Source organism: Mobula hypostoma, chromosome 13 (genome assembly GCF_963921235.1).
Source record: "Mobula hypostoma chromosome 13, sMobHyp1.1, whole genome shotgun sequence".
Classification (NCBI taxonomy): domain Eukaryota; kingdom Metazoa; phylum Chordata; class Chondrichthyes; order Myliobatiformes; family Myliobatidae; genus Mobula; species Mobula hypostoma.
In genome coordinates this window covers 94,978,097-94,996,189 of record NC_086109.1, presented here as the reverse complement: position 1 = coordinate 94,996,189, position 18,093 = coordinate 94,978,097, and the positions used below count along the sequence as shown (strand labels likewise).

The following is an 18,093-nucleotide window of genomic DNA, read 5'->3' as shown; positions in this document are numbered from 1 at the left end:
TGTTCTTGCCGTTTGCGTGATTTGTTTTTTTTGCGTGGGGGATGGGCGGGGTTGATGTCCTTGTCGCTGTTCTTCCGTGGTGGGAAGGGGTTATTGATTGTGTTGCCTTTTGCAAGATTTGTTTTTTTTGTGTGTGGGGGGGGGTTGATGTTTTTCTTTGGACGACCTCCATGGTTTTCTTTGTTCCGTGGCTATCTGGTGAAGAGAAATCTCAGAGTTGTATACCACATAGATACTTTGGTAATAAATGAACCTTTTTGAGTCTTGAAACGCCTAGATAGAGTGGACGTGAAGAAGATGTTTCCTGTAGTGGTGGAGTCTAGGACCAGAGGCACAGCCTCAGAATAGAGGGACGTCCCTTTAGAATGGAGATGAGGAGGAATTTCTTCAGCCAGAGAGTGGTGAATCTTTGGAATTCATTGCTACAGATGGCTGTGGAGGCCAAGTCATTGGGTATATTTAAAGCCGAGGTTGATAGATACTTGATTAGTCCGGGCAACAAAGCCGCAGCATCCGTAGTGCTCACCTCGTTAGCCAACAACCAATGAACAAGCCTCAGCTCCAGACTAGATCAGTTGCCTTTATGGGCAGCACAGTAGCGTAGTGACTAATGTAATGCTTTACAGTACAAGCGATCAGGGTTCAATTTCCACTGCTTTATACCCTGGCCATGTTGGTTTCCTCTGGGTGCTCTGGTTTCCTCCCACACGTACAGGTTGGAGTTAGTAAGCTGTGGGCATGCTACGTTGGTGCCGGAATCATGCAGACACTTACGGGCTGCCCCCAGCACCTTCCTGGACTGTGTTGGTCATTCAGGTAAACAATGTATGTTTTGATGTTTCAATGCACAACTGAAGACTGTAAGAAAGCTAATCTTCATCTTTCGCCTTTATTCCAGAATGGTGTTCTCTCACTTATTGACTGCACCTTGGTGGAGGATCCAGAGACAACAGATGATGAGAGTACGTAAAAAGTATTAAAATATTTATCATGCTGTTTGAACGTGTGTGCAAGAGGGTATGCATGTGCACCCATGAGTGTGTTTGTGTGTGTGTACTTGATTCTGTAAGTGTGTGTACAGTTGGTAAGGTGAGAGTCAAAGTAAATAGAAAAGTACAGCACAGAAAAGGCCCTTCAGCCCATCTAGTCCATGCTGAACCATTTAAACTGCCTCCTCCAATTGACCTGCACTGGGATCATAACCCTCCGTACCTCTACCATCCATGTACCTCTTAAACCTTGAAATCAAGCTTATATCCACCATTATTATCAAAGTACATATATATATATATATACTACCTTCAGATTCATTTTCTCACAGACATTTACAGGAAAATTAAGAAATATATAGAATAAATGAAATACTATACACAAAGACCGACATTGTGCATGTAATGGTGTTCTGCTGAACATTGTGGGCATAATATGTCAGCATTGTAAAGCAGCTATCGTAACACTTTACAGTTGGTACTCCCCACACCCCACTCCTTCCCCGTGAACACGTGGGTTTCCTCCAGTTGCTCCGGTTTCCTTTCACAGTGGGCATGAATTGGTGAATTGTGGGCATGCAATGCTGGCGCCAGTAGCACGGCGACACTAGCGGGCAGCCCCCAGCACATCCTCGAGCTACGATAGCCGTTGACTCATTTCACTGTAGATTTTGATGTTCCAATGTACATGTGACAAATAAAGCTAATACCTCTTTATAGTCATAGTCAAGGTCATACTTTATTGATCCTGGGGGAAATTGGTTTTCGTTACAGTTGCACCGTAAATAATTAAATAGTAATAAAACCATAAATAGTTAAATAGTAATATGTAAATTATGCCAGGAAATAAGTCCAGGACCAGCCTATTGGCTCAGGGTGTCTGACCCTCCAAGGGAGGAGTTGTAAAGTTTGATGGCCACAGGCAGGAATGACTTCCTATGATGCTCTGTGCTGCATCTCGGTGGAATGAGTCTCTGGCTGAATGTACTCCTGTGCCCACCCAGTACATTATGTAGTGGATGGGAGACATTGTCCAAGATGGCATGCAACTTGGACAGCATCCTCTTTTCAGACACCACTGTCAGAGAGTCCAGTTCCATCCCCACAACATCACTGGCCTTACGGATGAGTTTGTTGATTCTGTTGGTGTCTGCTACCCTCAGCTACCCTTATCTCTCCAATTCCCACGGTGGGAAATCTTTTGGCTGATACTTGACCGGAAATAATTGCAGCATGTAAGAGAAGTTTGGATAGGTACATATTTGGGAGCGGTTTGGATGGATATGATCTGGGTACGGGTAGATGGGACTAGGCAGAAGACCAAGCTGGCAGGGATTAGATGGGCTGAAGGCCTGTTTCTGTGCTGCAGTTCTCTGTGACTATAATGGCACGATCCAAGGACAGGTCAGTGGTGTTGGTGTTTCTCGGGGACGACGTGGGACCCCGGGTGGCCTTGTCTCTGAAATTCCTCTCTTTAAATCCGGCAGCGCGGGGAGGGGGTCAGGACATGGAACACCTCGACTTCAAAATTGTGGTGGAACCGAAAGATGTTCCTTCGTTCACTGTGATTCTGGTGGCCTCTTCACGGCAGGAGAAAGCAGCGTGGACGAGTGACGTCAGTCAGGTGAGTGAATCCTCACGCAGACAAAATTATAATCATCACCGGTATATGTCATGAAATCTGTTGTTATGTGGCAGCAGTACGTTGCCATATATAATACTAAAACCTATGAATTACAGTAAGTATATAAGTTAAATTAAATGAGTAATGGAAAAAAAATAGTGAGGTAATGTTCATGAGTCCAATGTCCATTCAGAAACTGATGGCAGAGGGGAAGAAGCTATTGAGTGTGTGTCTTCAGGCTCCTGTACCTCTTTCTCGACGGTAGCAATGAGAAGAGGGCATGTCCTGGGTGATGGGGGTCCTTAATGGTAGATGCCACCTTTTGGAGACATTTTTCCTTGAAGATGTTCTGGACAGTACGGGGGTTAGCATGAGGACAAGGACTGCTTGGCCTATCATCCCTTTGCCAGCCTGTTGAAAGAGCTTTCCATTCTATTGCTCTCTTCCTGCCCTTTCCACTGGCTTTGTGTCAAGGTCCTTGCCCAATTCCCAAGCATGCTCTCGGCTTTTACCCCTAAGATTCTTCAGCATGTGAGATGAGGGAACTGCACCTCCCCCACCTCTCCCTGCAGCACGTTTCAGGCTCCCACTCTCTGTAAGAAACGGCCTCACGTATTTCCTTTGAACTCCCCCCCCCCACTTTAAACGCATGCCCTCTAGTAAGCAGTTGGATAATTTTCTAGCTGTAATTTCAGTCCTTAGATCTCATGAGTGTACTTTTCCTTCAGAACAAAAAGTATACTTAGATGTAAGAACTGAAATTGCTGGTGGTGGCACGCAGGTCCGAGTTTACATTTCAGATGCAACCTTTCATCAGGTTGTTCAAAACTTTCTGTCCAACGGTTTGTACTTTGATTTAAGATCTGAACTATTTGATTTTACATACTTAATTATTCCTGTCCTACTAGTGCATAGATAACATTCGATGCAACGGTCTGATGATGAACGCGTTTGAAGAAAATTCCAAAGTCACAGTTCCACAGATGATTAAGTAAGTGACGATTGCCTGCACCTGCACTTGCCTCTCTCAGACACTGGGGCGCAGGGAGAGTGTTCCATTACCCACTGGGGTGGCATGGTAGCGTAGTGGTTAGCGCAGTGCATTACAGTACAGGCTTCAATTCTCACCGCTGCCTGTATGTTCTCCCCGTGAATGTGTGGGATTCTTCCGGGTGCTCCGGTTTCCTCCCACAGTCCAAAGACGTACTGGTTGGCAGGTTAATTGGTCATTGTAAATTGTCCCATGACTGTTAAAAGCATTCGTTAGTCTTGCAAGACCATGGATCTGTGCCTGGAAAGTTTTCACTCTCCAGGGCGCAGGCAGGCCTGGAAGACCAGCAGTTGCCCATGCTGCAAGTCTCCCCTCTCCATGACACCACTGTTGTCCAAGGGAAGGGCATTAGGAGCCATACAGCTTGGCACCGGTGTCGTCGCAGAGCAATGTGCGATTAAGTGCCTTGCTCAAGGACACAACACGTTCCCTCGGCTGGGGCTCGAACTCACGACTTTCAGGTCGCTAGTCCAATGCCTTAACCACTTGGCCACATACCCACACACGTGCCCATGACTAGGCTAGGGTTAAATAGGGGGATTGCTGGGTGGCATGGCTGAAAGGGTCAGGAGAGCCTGATCCACGCCGTACCTCAATAAATTAATTAATAATGCAACAGAACTTGGTCACATATTGTCCAAGTCACTGCGCCAGAAATAGGAAAAGGTTACTTCAAATCCAGCCAGTCAATTTGATCAATCAGGAACAAGAAACAGCATGGCAGCTTAGACTGCCATCAGATTAACAACCAGGTGAAGACAGAAGTCAGAAACGAAACAGAGTGTGTCGCTGGGCTGTTGTAGACCATTAGAGACCATTTCACCATTTGGCCGACAATGAGAAGGGATGTGAGAGAACATTGGGACAGCACAGTAGCGTGAAATTAGCCTAATGCTTCCAGGTTTAGTTCCCACTGCTGTATGCAAGGAGTTTGTACGTTCTCTCCGTGACCATGTGGGCTTTTCCCCAGTTACTCTGGTTTCTTCCCACGTTCCAAAAACATACGGGTTAGTAGGTTAATTCATCACATGTGTGTAACTGGACAGTGCGGACTGGCTGGGTTGGAAGAGCCTGTTACTGTGCTGTATCTCTAAATAAAATTCATGGCAGAATTTTAAAGCTATTTTCAAGTTCAAGTTTCAAGTTTGTTTATTATCATTTTCAGTACGCGAATGTAAAGGAGAATGAAACAATTGTTACTCCAGATCTGATGCAGCACAAAAGAAACACAAAAATATGAAGAACAGAATAAATATAAATATAAAAGCAATCCCATAAAACACAACGTACAAGTAACTGTTCGAGTGTGGCCGTATCTATACATCAAATTATCATTAAGGAAAAGTATGTATGGGCAGCTCTTCAAGGAATATTGAGAATAAGCTACTAGGAATATTGGGACAGATTAGTCTTTCCATCCTGTTAAGACATTTTTGATGAGATTGTGACTGTTCTCTGACTTTAAATAGACACATCTCCTCTTTTATATCTTAATACTATCCATTGAAATCACACTTTATCAGGAATCTATCAAACTTCATCTGGAACTTTAGTCTGAACTATATCGTCTCCATTGCACTGGCAGCGCCAGCCTTTGCTGAGCGAGATCATCACCCTGGTTTTGTTGTAACCGACAGGTCTGACACCAGCCTTTACTGTGACGATGTGGATATCAGGTTCAGCAAGACTCTCAACTCCTGCAAAGTTCTCCAGATTCGCTATGCAACCGTGGAACGTCTGCTGGAACGCCTGACTGACCTGCGCTTCCTAAGCATAGACTTCCTCAACACATTCCTGCATTCGTACCGTGTATTCACCACGGCTGACGTGGTGCTGGACAAACTCATCGCCATTTACAAGAAGCCAATAAGTGCAATACCTGCAAGGTGACGTCTGTGTATTATCGTATGACACGTTGAACCCCCTCTGTGTGTCTGTGTGCCATTGCGTGTGTGTACGTTTGCATGCACGTATGCATTTGCTTGTCTGTGTGTGTGCATACATGCATGTTTGTGTGTATGTGTGCAAACGTACGTGCAAGTGGAAAATAATTGTTCTGATCACATGTACAGCGATGTCAACAAAATGTTCATGAAATCGTCTTCATTGGGCACACAATTGAAAACATTCGGTTCTCAGTCTCCAAGAACTGTTTGTTACCAATAACTCCTGGTGTGGCAGATTTCTGGGACATGTCTGCACGACAAGGGTCACTCCTCCATGTGACCCACCTACCCTACCATCACTCCTCACCTGGATCCACCCATCACCTGCCAGTTCCTGCACCATCTCGTCCCCTCATCACTTTCCTCATCTCACCTGACTGTCACCACTCCCTTTCAGTCCAGGTGAACGGTCCCTCTCAACCAGAAACGTCAACTGTCCATTTTCCTCCACTGACCCACTCAGTTCCTCCGGAAGCTTGCTTGTTTACCTCCAGAATGCAGCATCTGCAGTCCGTTGTGTCTCTACCACACTGGTTTCCCTTCTTCAGCATCATCTCTTTAGGACAGTCACAGCCAATTGTAGTTAATTACCTGAGGAATCATTGTGATTGTTACAGCTCCTTTTACAGAGAATCACCAGCATCGTCCGTTACAGTTGTCCGAAAGGGCTAAAGGCATCCGTTAGTCTTGCGAGACCGTGGATCTGCGCCTGGAAAGTCTTCACTCTCCAGGGCGCAGGCCTGGGCAGGGCTGTATGGAAGACCAGCAGTTGCCCATGCTGCAAGTCTCCCCTCTCCACGACACCAACGTTGTCCAAGGGAAGGGCATTAGGACCCATACAGCTTGGTACCAGTGTCGTCGCAGAGCACTGTGTGGTTAAGTGCCTTGCTCAAGGACACAAAACGTTGCCTCAGCTGGGGCTCGAACTCACGACCTTCAGGTCACGAGTCCAATGCCTTAATCACTTGGCCACATGCCCACACAGCGAAAGGGCTAATTATAAAGAATATAGCTCACTTTTAAGGTGACTGGAGGAAAATATATGGGGATCAGAAGTAGGTTTTTGCCCAGGGATTGGTGGATGTGCGGAACACACTGCCAGGGTGGCGATAGAGGCAGATATATTATTAAGAAACTCTCAGACAGACAAATGGATGAGAGAAGAGTGGAGGGCTATGTAGGAGGGAAGCATTAGATTGATCGTAGAGTAGGTTTAAAGGTTGGCACAACATCGTGGGCTGAAGGGCCTGTATTACGTTGTACTGTTTAGTGTTCTGTTCAGCAAAGTGTGTTGGACTTCATAGTAACACACACAACATGCTGGAGGAACTCAGCAGCTCAGGCGGCATCTATGGAGAGAAATAAACAGTCGACATTTCGGGCTCAGACCCTTCATCAGGATTCAATCAACCCTAATTGTATAATGATACTTTTGATTAAATAAAATGCAGTCGTTATATCTCGGCAACCCTACTAACATTAGATTTCCTCTCAAACACAGGTCACTTGAACTCTTTCTTGCAAGCAGCCAAAATAACAAACTCCTGTACAGGGAGCCCCCAAAGTCCCCACGAGCGAGCCGGAAATTCTCCTCCCCTCCGCCCCTTTCCATTTCGAAGACGTCGTCACCTATTCGGAGGAGGAAGCTTTCTCTTAATATTCCCATTATCACTGGAGGCAAAGCCCTGGATCTCGCCACCGTGACCTGCTCGTCCAACGGCTATGCAAGCATCTACTCCTCATCGTCCCCCTTCAGCAAGACCAGCCTGGACATCAACAAACTCTACTTCTCCAGTAACTACTCCAATAAACTCTCCGATGAGCCCGAATCCAAATCAGACAAAGCTGAAGATTCTGGTCCGGGCAAAGGAGGTAAGCTGTCAATGCCCACAGCATTAAAAGTTCAAAGTAAATTTATTATCAAAGTACAGATATGTCAGCATGTCCTACCCTGAGATTCACTTTCTTGTGGCACTCACAGTAAATACAAAGAAACACAGTAGAATCAATGAAAAAACTGCACTCAACAGGATGGAAAAACAACCAGTGTGCAAAACACAATAAATTGTACAAATACAAAAAGAAAAAAAATCAATCAAAATAAAAACAAATAAATAAGCAACAAATATTGAAAACATGAGATGAAGAGCCCTTGAAACTGAGTCCATAGATTGAGGGTACACTTCAGTGTTGGGGTGAGTGAAATTGAGAGAACTTGTCCTCTTTGATTCAGGTTGTAGGGTAATAACTGTTCCTGAACCTGGTGGTGTGGGACTTGATGGTTGAGGGGTAATAACTGTTCCTGAACCTGGTGGTGTGGGACCTGATGGTTGAGGGGTAATAACTGTTCCTGAACCTGGTGGTGTGGGACCTGATGGTTGAGGGGTAATAACTGTTCCTGAACCTGGTGGTTTGGGACCTGATGGTTGAGGGCTCATAACTGTTCCTGAACCTGGTGGTGTGGGACCTGATGGTTGAGGGGTAATAACTGTTCCTGAACCTGGTGGTGTGGGACCTGATGGTTGAGGGTAATAACTGTTCCTGAACCTGGTGGTGTGGGACCTGATGGTTGTAGGGTAATAACTGTTCCTGAACCTGGTGGTGTGGGACCTGATGGTTGAGGGGTAATAACTGTTCCTGAACCTGGTGGTGTGGGACCTGATGGTTGAGGGGTAATAACTGTCCCTGAACCTGGTGGTGTGGGACCTGATGGTTGAGGGGTAATAACCGTTCCTGAACCTGGTGGTGTGGGACCTGATGGTTGAGGGGTAATAACTGTCCCTGAACCTGGTGGTGTGGGACCTGATGGTTGAGGGGTAATAACTGTTCCTGAACCTGGTGGTTTGGGACCTGATGGTTGAGGGGTAATAACTGTTCCTGAACCTGGTGGTGTGGGACCTGATGGTTGAGGGGTAATAACTGTTCCTGAACCTGGTGGTGTGGGACCTGATGGTTGAGGGTAATAACTGTTCCTGAACCTGGTGGTGTGGGACCTGATGGTTGTAGGGTAATAACTGTTCCTGAACCTGGTGGTGTGGGACCTGATGGTTGAGGGGTAATAACTGTCCCTGAACCTGGTTGTGTGGGACCTGATGGTTGAGGGGTAATAACTGTTCCTAAACCTGGTTGTGTGGGACCTGATGGTTGAAGGGTAATAACCGTTCCTGAACCTGGCGGTGTGGGAGCTGATGGTTGTAGGGTAATAACTGTTCCTGAACCTGGTGGTGTGGGAGCTGATGGTTGAGGGTAATAACTGTTCCTGAACCTGGTGGTGTGGGACCTGATGGTTGCAGGATAATAGCTGTTCCTGTACCTGGTGGTGTGGGACCTGATGGTTGAAGGGTGATAACTGTTCCTGAACCTGGTGGTGTGGGACCTGATGGTTGAGGGGTAATAACTGTCCCTGAACTTGGCGGTGTGGGAGCTGATGGTTGTAGGGTAATAACTGTTCCTGAACCTGGTGGTGTGGGAGCTGATGGTTGAGGGTAATAACTGTTCCTGAACCTGGTGGTGTGGGACCTGATGGTTGAGGGTAATAACTGTTCCTGAACCTGGTGGTGTGGGACCCGATGGTTGTAGGGTAATAACTCTTCCTGAACCTGGTGGTGTGGGACCTGATGGTTGAGGGGTAATAACTGTTCCTGAACCTGGTGGTGTGGGACCTGATGGTTGAGGGTAATATCTGTTCCTGAACCTGGTGGTGTGGGACCTGATGGTTGTAGGGTAATAACTGTTCCTGAACCTGGTGGTGTGGGACCTGCTGGTTGAGGGGTAATAACTGTTCCTGGACCTGGTGGTGTGGGACCTGATGGTTGAGGGGTAATAACTGTCCCTGAACCTGGTGGTGTGGGACCTGATGGTTGAGGGGTAATAACTGTTCCTGAACCTGGTGGTTTGGGACCTGATGGTTGAGGGGTAATAACTGTTCCTGAACCTGGTGGTGTGGGACCTGATGGTTGAGGGGTGATAACTGTTCCTGAACCTGGTGGTGTGGGACCTGATGGTTGAGGGGTAATAACTGTCCCTGAACCTGGTGGTGTGGGACCTGATGGTTGAGGGGTAATAACCGTTCCTGAACCTGGCGGTGTGGGAGCTGATGGTTGTAGGGTAATAACTGTTACTGAACCTGGTGGTGTGGGACCTGATGGTTGAGGGTAATAACTGTTCCTGAACCTGGTGGTGTGGGACCTGATGGTTGAGAGGTAATAACTGTTCCTGAACCTGGTGGTGTGAGACTTGATGGTTGAGGGGTAATAACTGTTCCTGAACCTGGTGGTGTGGGATCTGATGGTTGAGGGGTAATAACTGTTCCTGAACCTGGTGGTGTGGGACCTGATGGTTGAGGGGTAATAACTGTCCCTGAACCTGGTGGTGTGGGACCTGATGGTTGAGGGGTAATAACCGTTCCTGAATCTGGCGGTGTGGGACCTGATGGTTGTAGGGTAATAACTGTTCTTGAACCTGGTGGTGTGGGACCTGATGGTTGAGGGGTAATAACTGTTCCTGAACTTGGTGGTGTGGGACCTGATGGTTGAGGGGTAATAACTGTCCCTGAACCTGGTGGTGTGGGACCTGATGGTTGAGGGGTAATAACCGTTCCTGAATCTGGCGGTGTGGGAGCTGATGGTTGTAGGGTAATAACTGTTCCTGAACCTGGTGGTGTGGGAGCTGATGGTTGAGGGTAATAACTGTTCCTGAACCTGGTGGTGTGGGACCTGATGGTTGAGGGTAATATCTGTTCCTGAACCTGGTGGTGTGGGACCTGATGGTTGTAGGGTAATAACTGTTCCTGAACCTGGTGGTGTGGGACCTGCTGGTTGAGGGGTAATAACTGTTCCTGGACCTGGTGGTGTGGGACCTGATGGTTGAGGGGTAATAACTGTCCCTGAACCTGGTGGTGTGGGACCTGATGGTTGAGGGGTAATAACTGTTCCTGAACCTGGTGGTTTGGGACCTGATGGTTGAGGGGTAATAACTGTTCCTGAACCTGGTGGTGTGGGACCTGATGGTTGAGGGGTGATAACTGTTCCTGAACCTGGTGGTGTGGGACCTGATGGTTGAGGGGTAATAACTGTCCCTGAACCTGGTGGTGTGGGACCTGATGTGGTTGAGGGGTAATAACCGTTCCTGAACCTGGCGGTGTGGGAGCTGATGGTTGTAGGGTAATAACTGTTACTGAACCTGGTGGTGTGGGACCTGATGGTTGAGGGTAATAACTGTTCCTGAACCTGGTGGTGTGGGACCTGATGGTTGAGAGGTAATAACTGTTCCTGAACCTGGTGGTGTGAGACTTGATGGTTGAGGGGTAATAACTGTTCCTGAACCTGGTGGTGTGGGATCTGATGGTTGAGGGGTAATAACTGTTCCTGAACCTGGTGGTGTGGGACCTGATGGTTGAGGGGTAATAACTGTCCCTGAACCTGGTGGTGTGGGACCTGATGGTTGAGGGGTAATAACCGTTCCTGAACCTGGCGGTGTGGGAGCTGATGGTTGTAGGGTAATAACTGTTCCTGAACCTGGTGGTGTGGGACCTGATGGTTGAGGGTAATAACTGTTCCTGAACCTGGTGGTGTGGGACCTGATGGTTGTAGGATAATAGCTGTTCCTGAACCTGGTGGTGTGGGACCTGATGATTGAGGGATAATAACTGTTCCTGACCTGGTGGTGTGAGACCTGATGGTTGAGGTGTAATAACTGTCCCTGAACCTGGTGGTGTGGGACCTGATGGTTGAAGGGTAATAACTGTTCCTGAACCTGGTGGTATGGGACCTGATGGTTGAGGGGTAATAACTGTTCCTGAACCTGGTGATGTGGGACCTGATGGTTGAGAGGTAATAACTGTTCCTGAACCTGGTGGTATGGGACCTGCTGGTTGAGGGGTAATAACTGTTCCTGAACCTGGTGGTGTGGGTCCTGATGGTTGTCGGATAATAACGGTTCCTGAACCTCGTGGTGTGGGACCTGATGGTTGAGGGGTAATAAGTGTTCCTGAACCTGGTGGTATGGGACCTGATGGTTGAGGGGTAATAACTGTTCCTGAACCTGGTGATGTGGGACCTGATGGTTGAGGGGTAATAACTGTTCCTGAACCTGGTGGTATGGGACCTGCTGGTTGAGGGGTAATAACTGTTCCTGAACCTGGTGGTGTGGGTCCTGATGGTTGTCGGATAATAACTGTTCCTGAACCTGGTGGTGTGGGACCTGATGGTTGAGGGGTAATAACTGTCCCTGAACCTGGTGGTGTGGGACCTGATGGTTGAGGGGTAATAACTGTTCCTAAACCTGGTGGTGTGGGACCTGATGGTTGAAGGGTAATAACCGTTCCTGAACCTGGCGGTGTGGGAGCTGATGGTTGTAGGGTAATAACTGTTCCTGAACCTGGTGGTGTGGGAGCTGATGGTTGAGGGTAATAACTGTTCCTGAACCTGGTGGTGTGGGACCTGATGGTTGAGGGGTAATAACTGTTCCTGAACCTGGTGGTATGGGACCTGCTGGTTGAGGGGTAATAACTGTTCCTGAACCTGGTGGTGTGGGAGCTGATGGTTGAGAGGTAATAACTGTTCCTGAACCTGGTGGTGTGGGACCTGATGGTTGAGGGGTAATAAGTGTTCCTGAACCTGGTGGTGTGGGACCTGATGGTTGAGGGGTAATAACTGTTCCTGAACTTGGTGGTGTGGGTCCTATGGCTCCTGTACCTTCTTCCCGATGGCAGCAGTGAGATGACAGCATGGCCTGGGTGGTGAGATGGTAATATCAGGAAGGGGATAGTTTTACAAATCGTATCAGGGTGTCAGGGTTCTCAGGGTACAGCAGTCGATGGTTTGGCCAACACTTACATCACAATAACCTGACCCCCACCCCCAACAGGCCCTACATACACATCACCCAGCTTCAATTTATCTACATACAATCAGAATATGTATATAACAGTCACTGGTACATTGTGTTTTCTAGGAGTACTGTTGTATTTATATATACTGTGGTTTTTCTGTTTCTTTGTTATGTTCTTTATGCTAATCTGAGTTTTTTATGCTGCATCAGATTCAGAGTAACAATCATTTCATTCCTCTTTACCCTCACGTACTGAGGAATGACAATACACTTGAATCTCTGATTCAGCTGAGAGTATGAACCGTGTGCCTTGTTGAACTGCTGCACTCTGTCCAGTTCGAGGAGGCACCGTCCCTCTCGGTCACTCACAATGTGTGATTGGCAACGTGTTGGCCTGGCCGAGCAGGCCACTCACGGGTCCAGGCGGCAGAGTGTCAAAGGGTCTGCCTGAGCCCGTTTCCTGCCCCTCTTCCAGGGTTACGCCTGTGCCCGGGTCCTCAGGGGCTCAAATGTGCTGCAGAAAGCAATAACTATATTAATTTGAAATGGTTCATAGTTTATGAAGCTCTCGTTTAGTGTATTGTTGCTGAATAAAACTTGAAAAAAAAACAAAATGGCAATATGGTGTCCATTGTCTCCCACACCATCACCAGCCTCACCAACTCTGGAGATCTCCCACCCACCGCCACCAACCTCGTTGCCTTACCGTGTTGTTGTTGTTGTTGTTCGTCCTTCGTAGTCGAAGATGACCATGGCTTCAAAGTCAAATGGGAGATTGTTGGCTGTGGGTCCGGAGGTGACTGATGAGGCCAATCCGGGCCCTGAAGGCTCGCCCACACGTGGGACACAAGTGGGTGGGTGCTGTCGTGGCAGTGGATGCTGCTCGGGCCTTGCGCACAGCACGCTTTCGTTGCGCCTCGATGATGCGCCTGACTTCAGCTACACGGGCTCCTGTGGTGATCTTGCTGCGCCAAGCTGGACGGTCGAGGGCAAGCGTCTCCCAAGTGTTGATGTCGACACCCAGGCCTTTGAGGGACGCTTTAAGGCAGTCTTTGTAACATTTCTTCTGCCCCCCCCCCCCCCGACTGAGCACTTGCCCTGACACAGTTCTCCGTACAGCAGCTGCTCAGGCAATTGGCTGTCTGGCATTCTGACCACATGTCCAGCCCACCTGGCTTGGGCTTCCAGCAGGAGGGTGTAGACGCTGCATCCTGTACTGTTTGCCTGTATGTCCTACCCAAGATCCACAAACCTGACTGTCCGGGAAGGCCCATTGTCTCTGCCTGCTCCTGCCTCACTGAACTCGTGTTCACGCACCCCGACTCCATTTTATCCCCCTTGGTTCAGTCCCTTCCCACCTTCATCTGTGACACTTCACAAGCTCTCGAACTCCTCGACAACTTTCAAATCCCCTGGCCCTGACCACCTCATTTTCACCACGGATGTCCAGTCCCGACGAAGGGACTCAGCCTGAAATGTCGACTCTTTATATCTTTTCCATAGATACTGCCTGACCTGCTGAGTTCCTCCAGTATTTTATGTCTGTTGCTCTGGCAACATGGTGGGAAGGTGTGTGTGAGCCGGAGGAGTTCAATTTCATGTACAATGATATGAGTGAGCAGCAATCTACAGGAAATATTCCCTTGTGGAGCTGCGCTTGGTCGGTCAGTTTGTGTGTCATTTATTACAGAACTAACAGCCGCTTCCCAACCTACTGGGGAAGTTGGAGCTCAGACATTTCCATGGCTGGTAACATGATCTGGTGTTTCAAGCCAAGTTGACATGTAGAGTGAGGCAGGTGAGAGCAAAAAGGGTTCTAACTGTAGACTGCTTACTCCTGAAGTCACCCATCACAGCCAGGCTCCTTTAAGGCTAAAAAAGACTCTAAAAAAGGCCAATGGTGGTGTCACAGTCATAGTCATAGTCATAGTTATACTTTATTAACCCCGGGGGAAACTGGTTTTCGTTACAGTTGCACCATAAATAATAAATAGTAATAGAACCATAAATAGTTAAATAGTAATATGTAAATTATGCCAGTAAATTATGAAATAAGTCCAGGACCAGCCTATTGGCACAGGGTGTCTGACCCTCCAAGGGAGGAGTTGTAAAGTTTGATGGCCACAGGCAGGAAAGACTTCCTATGACGCTCAGTGCTGCATCTCGGTGGAATGAGTCTCTGGCTGAATGTACTCCTGTGCCCACCCACTACATTATGTAGTGGATGGGAGATGTTGTCCAAGATGGCATGCAACTTGGACAGCATCCTCTTTTCAGACACCACCGTCAGAGAGTCCAGTTCCATCCCCACAACATCAATGGCCTTATGAATGAGTTTGTTGATCCTGTTGGTGTCTGCTACCCTCAGCCTGCTGCCCCAGCACACAACAGCAAACATGATAGCACTGGCCACCACAGACTCGTAGAACATCTCAGCATCGTCCGGCAGATGTTAAAGGACCTCTGTCTCCTCAGGAAATAGAGACGACTCTGGCCCTTCTTGTAGACAGCCTCAGTGTTCTTTGACCAGTCCAGTTTATTGTCAATTCGTATCCCCAGGTAGTGGTGTAGCAGTCAGTGTAACACTATTACAGTGCTGGAAACCTGGGTTCAATTCCTTTCACTGTCTGTAAGACGCTTGTGGATTTCCTCCAGGTGCTCCCGTTTCCTCTCACCTCTCACCTCTCAAAGGCATACAGGTTAGTAGGTTAATTGGTCACATAGGTGTAATTGTACGACGTGGGCTTGTTGGACCAGGAAGGCCTGTTACCATGCTGTTTCTATAAATAAAATAAAATAATTTCACTAATTTCCCAGTCAACAGGAAGAGATTGTTTCCTGGATTCGGGTGGGATGTGGGCAAAGCAGTGAATCGATTGAGAGCTCTCAGCCCTCCAGACATATAATGAATCTCGCATTCATATGTAGGTACGGCAAGGACGGTGAAGGAAGATTCCGAGATTGAGCAAAACCTGAGCGATGAGGATGAGACAGAAACATCACCGACAAAATCTCCAACGACTCCAAAAAAACTGAAAACAAAGAACTCTTCAGGTAAGGAGCAAAGAGTTTAGTGTCAACTAATCAGGGGATCAAACAATCCTGGAATGTAGTGTCTCTGTAACCTGCTCCAAACTCTCATAGTTCCCTGTCTCTGTAACCTCTTCAGCCTCCAGACTCCAGAATTCTCCCTCCTGACATGACTACCTCCAATCCCTTTCAACACAACCACCTCCAGCCTCCAGAACTCTTCCTTGAGGCATGATCACCTCCAGCCCCCAAAACAATGCCTCTCAACGTGACCACTACCAGCCTCCAGACAAAGAACTCTCCTGTCAACATGACCACCTGCAGATCTCAAAAATTTCACTCTCAACATGACCATCTCCAATCCCCAGAAAAAATCCCTTTCAACATGACCACCTCCAGCCCTAGAACTCTCCTTCTTGACGTGACCACCTCCAGCCCTAGAAATCTCCCTCTCAGGACAACCATCTCCAACTGCTCCAGCCATAACAATATGACATCTTCATCCCTAACCGTCTGTCCTCACTGCAGTCTTCCAATACCAGCTTCTTCTACTCATTTATCATTTGCCCCACAGGTCCTAAAATCTGGGATTCCCTTCTAAAACCTTCTCCTCCTGCAGGATGCTCTTTAAGACCAGCCTTTGGCCATCTGCCCCCATCATTACTTCGTGTAACAGCGTCAAATTTTAGACCATAAGACATAGGAGCATATTTTGGCCATTTGGCCCATTGAGTCTGCTCCGCCATTTCATCATGGCTGATTTATTATTCTTCCTGCCTTCTCCCCATAACCTTAGATACCCTGACTAATCAAAAGCCTATCAACACCCAATGACTTGGCCTCCACAGCCGTCTGTGGCAATGAATTCCACAGATTCACCACCTCCTGGCTAAAGAAATTCCCCATCTCTGTTCTAAAGGGGGCGTCCCTCTATTCTGAGGCTGTGCCCTCCGACCCTAAATTTTGTTCAATAACATTTTCAACGATGAATTCAGATGTCATTTCTCCAACTCAGAGATTCTATGTAATTCTTTTTGAGCAGGTTATATTTGTTTAAGTCTGACTCATCAATCCTGAAAGAGATGTATTTCAGGCAGGCTTGCCCTGGGATTAGAGGACAGTCCGTGTGTGTGAGTGGGAGGGAGGAAAGGGGCTTGTTTGCTGTTTGTTGGATTCTGTGTTCTTTTGTGAGCATTATGACCTTTTTATGTTGGTGCCAGAAAGTGTGAAGACACTTGCAGGCTGCCTCCAACACATACTTAGAGTGTGTTGGTTGTTAACGCAAATGATAGATTTCACTTGGTGTACATATGATAAATAAATTAATATGAATCTAATATATTTATTTATCTGTTTCATTTCCTTCACTTTAAAAACATCTATTCTTACTTTACCAAATCAATTACACCATTAATATTTTGTACCAACAATGATATAGTTCTTATTATATAGTAGCTCTATTGCATAGGGATGAATGAAATCATTAATACAGAGGACACTTGAATGTTAAGGACATGAAGGGATATGGGTTTAGTACAAGACAGTGGTGCTGAGAAAGGCAGCTCTTACTTACCTTGTTGAATCGTGAAGCAGATGCTGGGAGCTGAATAGCTTCTTACTGCTTCAAGTTTTTTCTCTTATTTTCTTATGAATGGCTATTATTACATTTTTATTTTTTCTCAGCTCAAGCTGATAAAACCAGAGGTACAGGCATAGCCACACACACTCATTTCTCAGTTGCCAGGAACTTTCGGACTATTCTAGTGGTGTGTAGTGTTGTGGCTTTCTGGAGATTTACATAAATATTGCCGTGTAGCCCTAATTGTTTAATGCTATTGTGTAGTGACTTTGAGGTGACACCAGTTGTAGATATTACTATTGGAACAATATTTACCCCAGTCATGTTCTATAGACTTTCAATTTCCTCTTTTTATTCAGCATATTTCTGTTATTATTTTTATTTCTTTATTTTTGTATTTGCACACTGATTGAACACCCGAGTTGGTACGGTCTTTTATTGATTCTATTAAGGTTATTATTCTATTATGGATTTATTGAGTATGCCCACAAGAAAACGAATCTCAGGGTTGTATATGGTGACATGTATGTACTTTAATAGTCATAGTCATACTTTATTGATCCCGGGGGAAATTGGTTTTCGTTACAGTTGCTCCATAAATAATAAATAGTAATAAAACCATAAATAGTTAATTTGTAATATGTAAATTATGCCAGTAAATTATGAAATAAGTCCAGGACCAGCCTATAGGCTCAGGGTGTCTGATCCTCCAAGGGAGGAGTTGTAAAGTTTGATGGCCACAGGCAGGAATGACTTCCTATGATGCTCTGTGTTGCATCTCGGTGGAATGAGTCTCTAGCTGAATGTACTCCTGTGCCCACCCAGTACATTATGTAGTGGGTGGGAGACATTGTCCAAGATGGCATGCAACTTAGACAGCATCCTCTTTTCAGACACCACCGTGAGAGAGTCCAGTTCCATCCCCACATCACTGGCCTTATGGATGAGTTTGTTGATTCTGTTGGTGTCTGCTACCCTCAGACTGCTGCCCCAGCACACAACAGCAAACATGATAGCACTGGCCACCACAGACTCATAGAACA

General features: G+C 46.9%; 1 protein-coding gene across 1 annotated transcript in view; it reads left to right on the top strand.

The window, feature by feature from the left end:
• The window catches only part of rasgrf1 (Ras protein specific guanine nucleotide releasing factor 1), a 123,726-nt gene that overhangs the window by 78,771 nt on the left and 26,862 nt on the right, over positions 1–18,093 (top strand). Inside the window, exons 11-16 of the mRNA XM_063066224.1 lie at positions 899–962; positions 2,477–2,613; positions 3,522–3,604; positions 5,302–5,550; positions 7,112–7,482; positions 15,370–15,495. Coding sequence (XP_062922294.1) covers positions 899–962; positions 2,477–2,613; positions 3,522–3,604; positions 5,302–5,550; positions 7,112–7,482; positions 15,370–15,495 — 1,030 coding nt within the window. The remainder of the gene's footprint in view (positions 1–898; positions 963–2,476; positions 2,614–3,521; positions 3,605–5,301; positions 5,551–7,111; positions 7,483–15,369; positions 15,496–18,093) is intronic.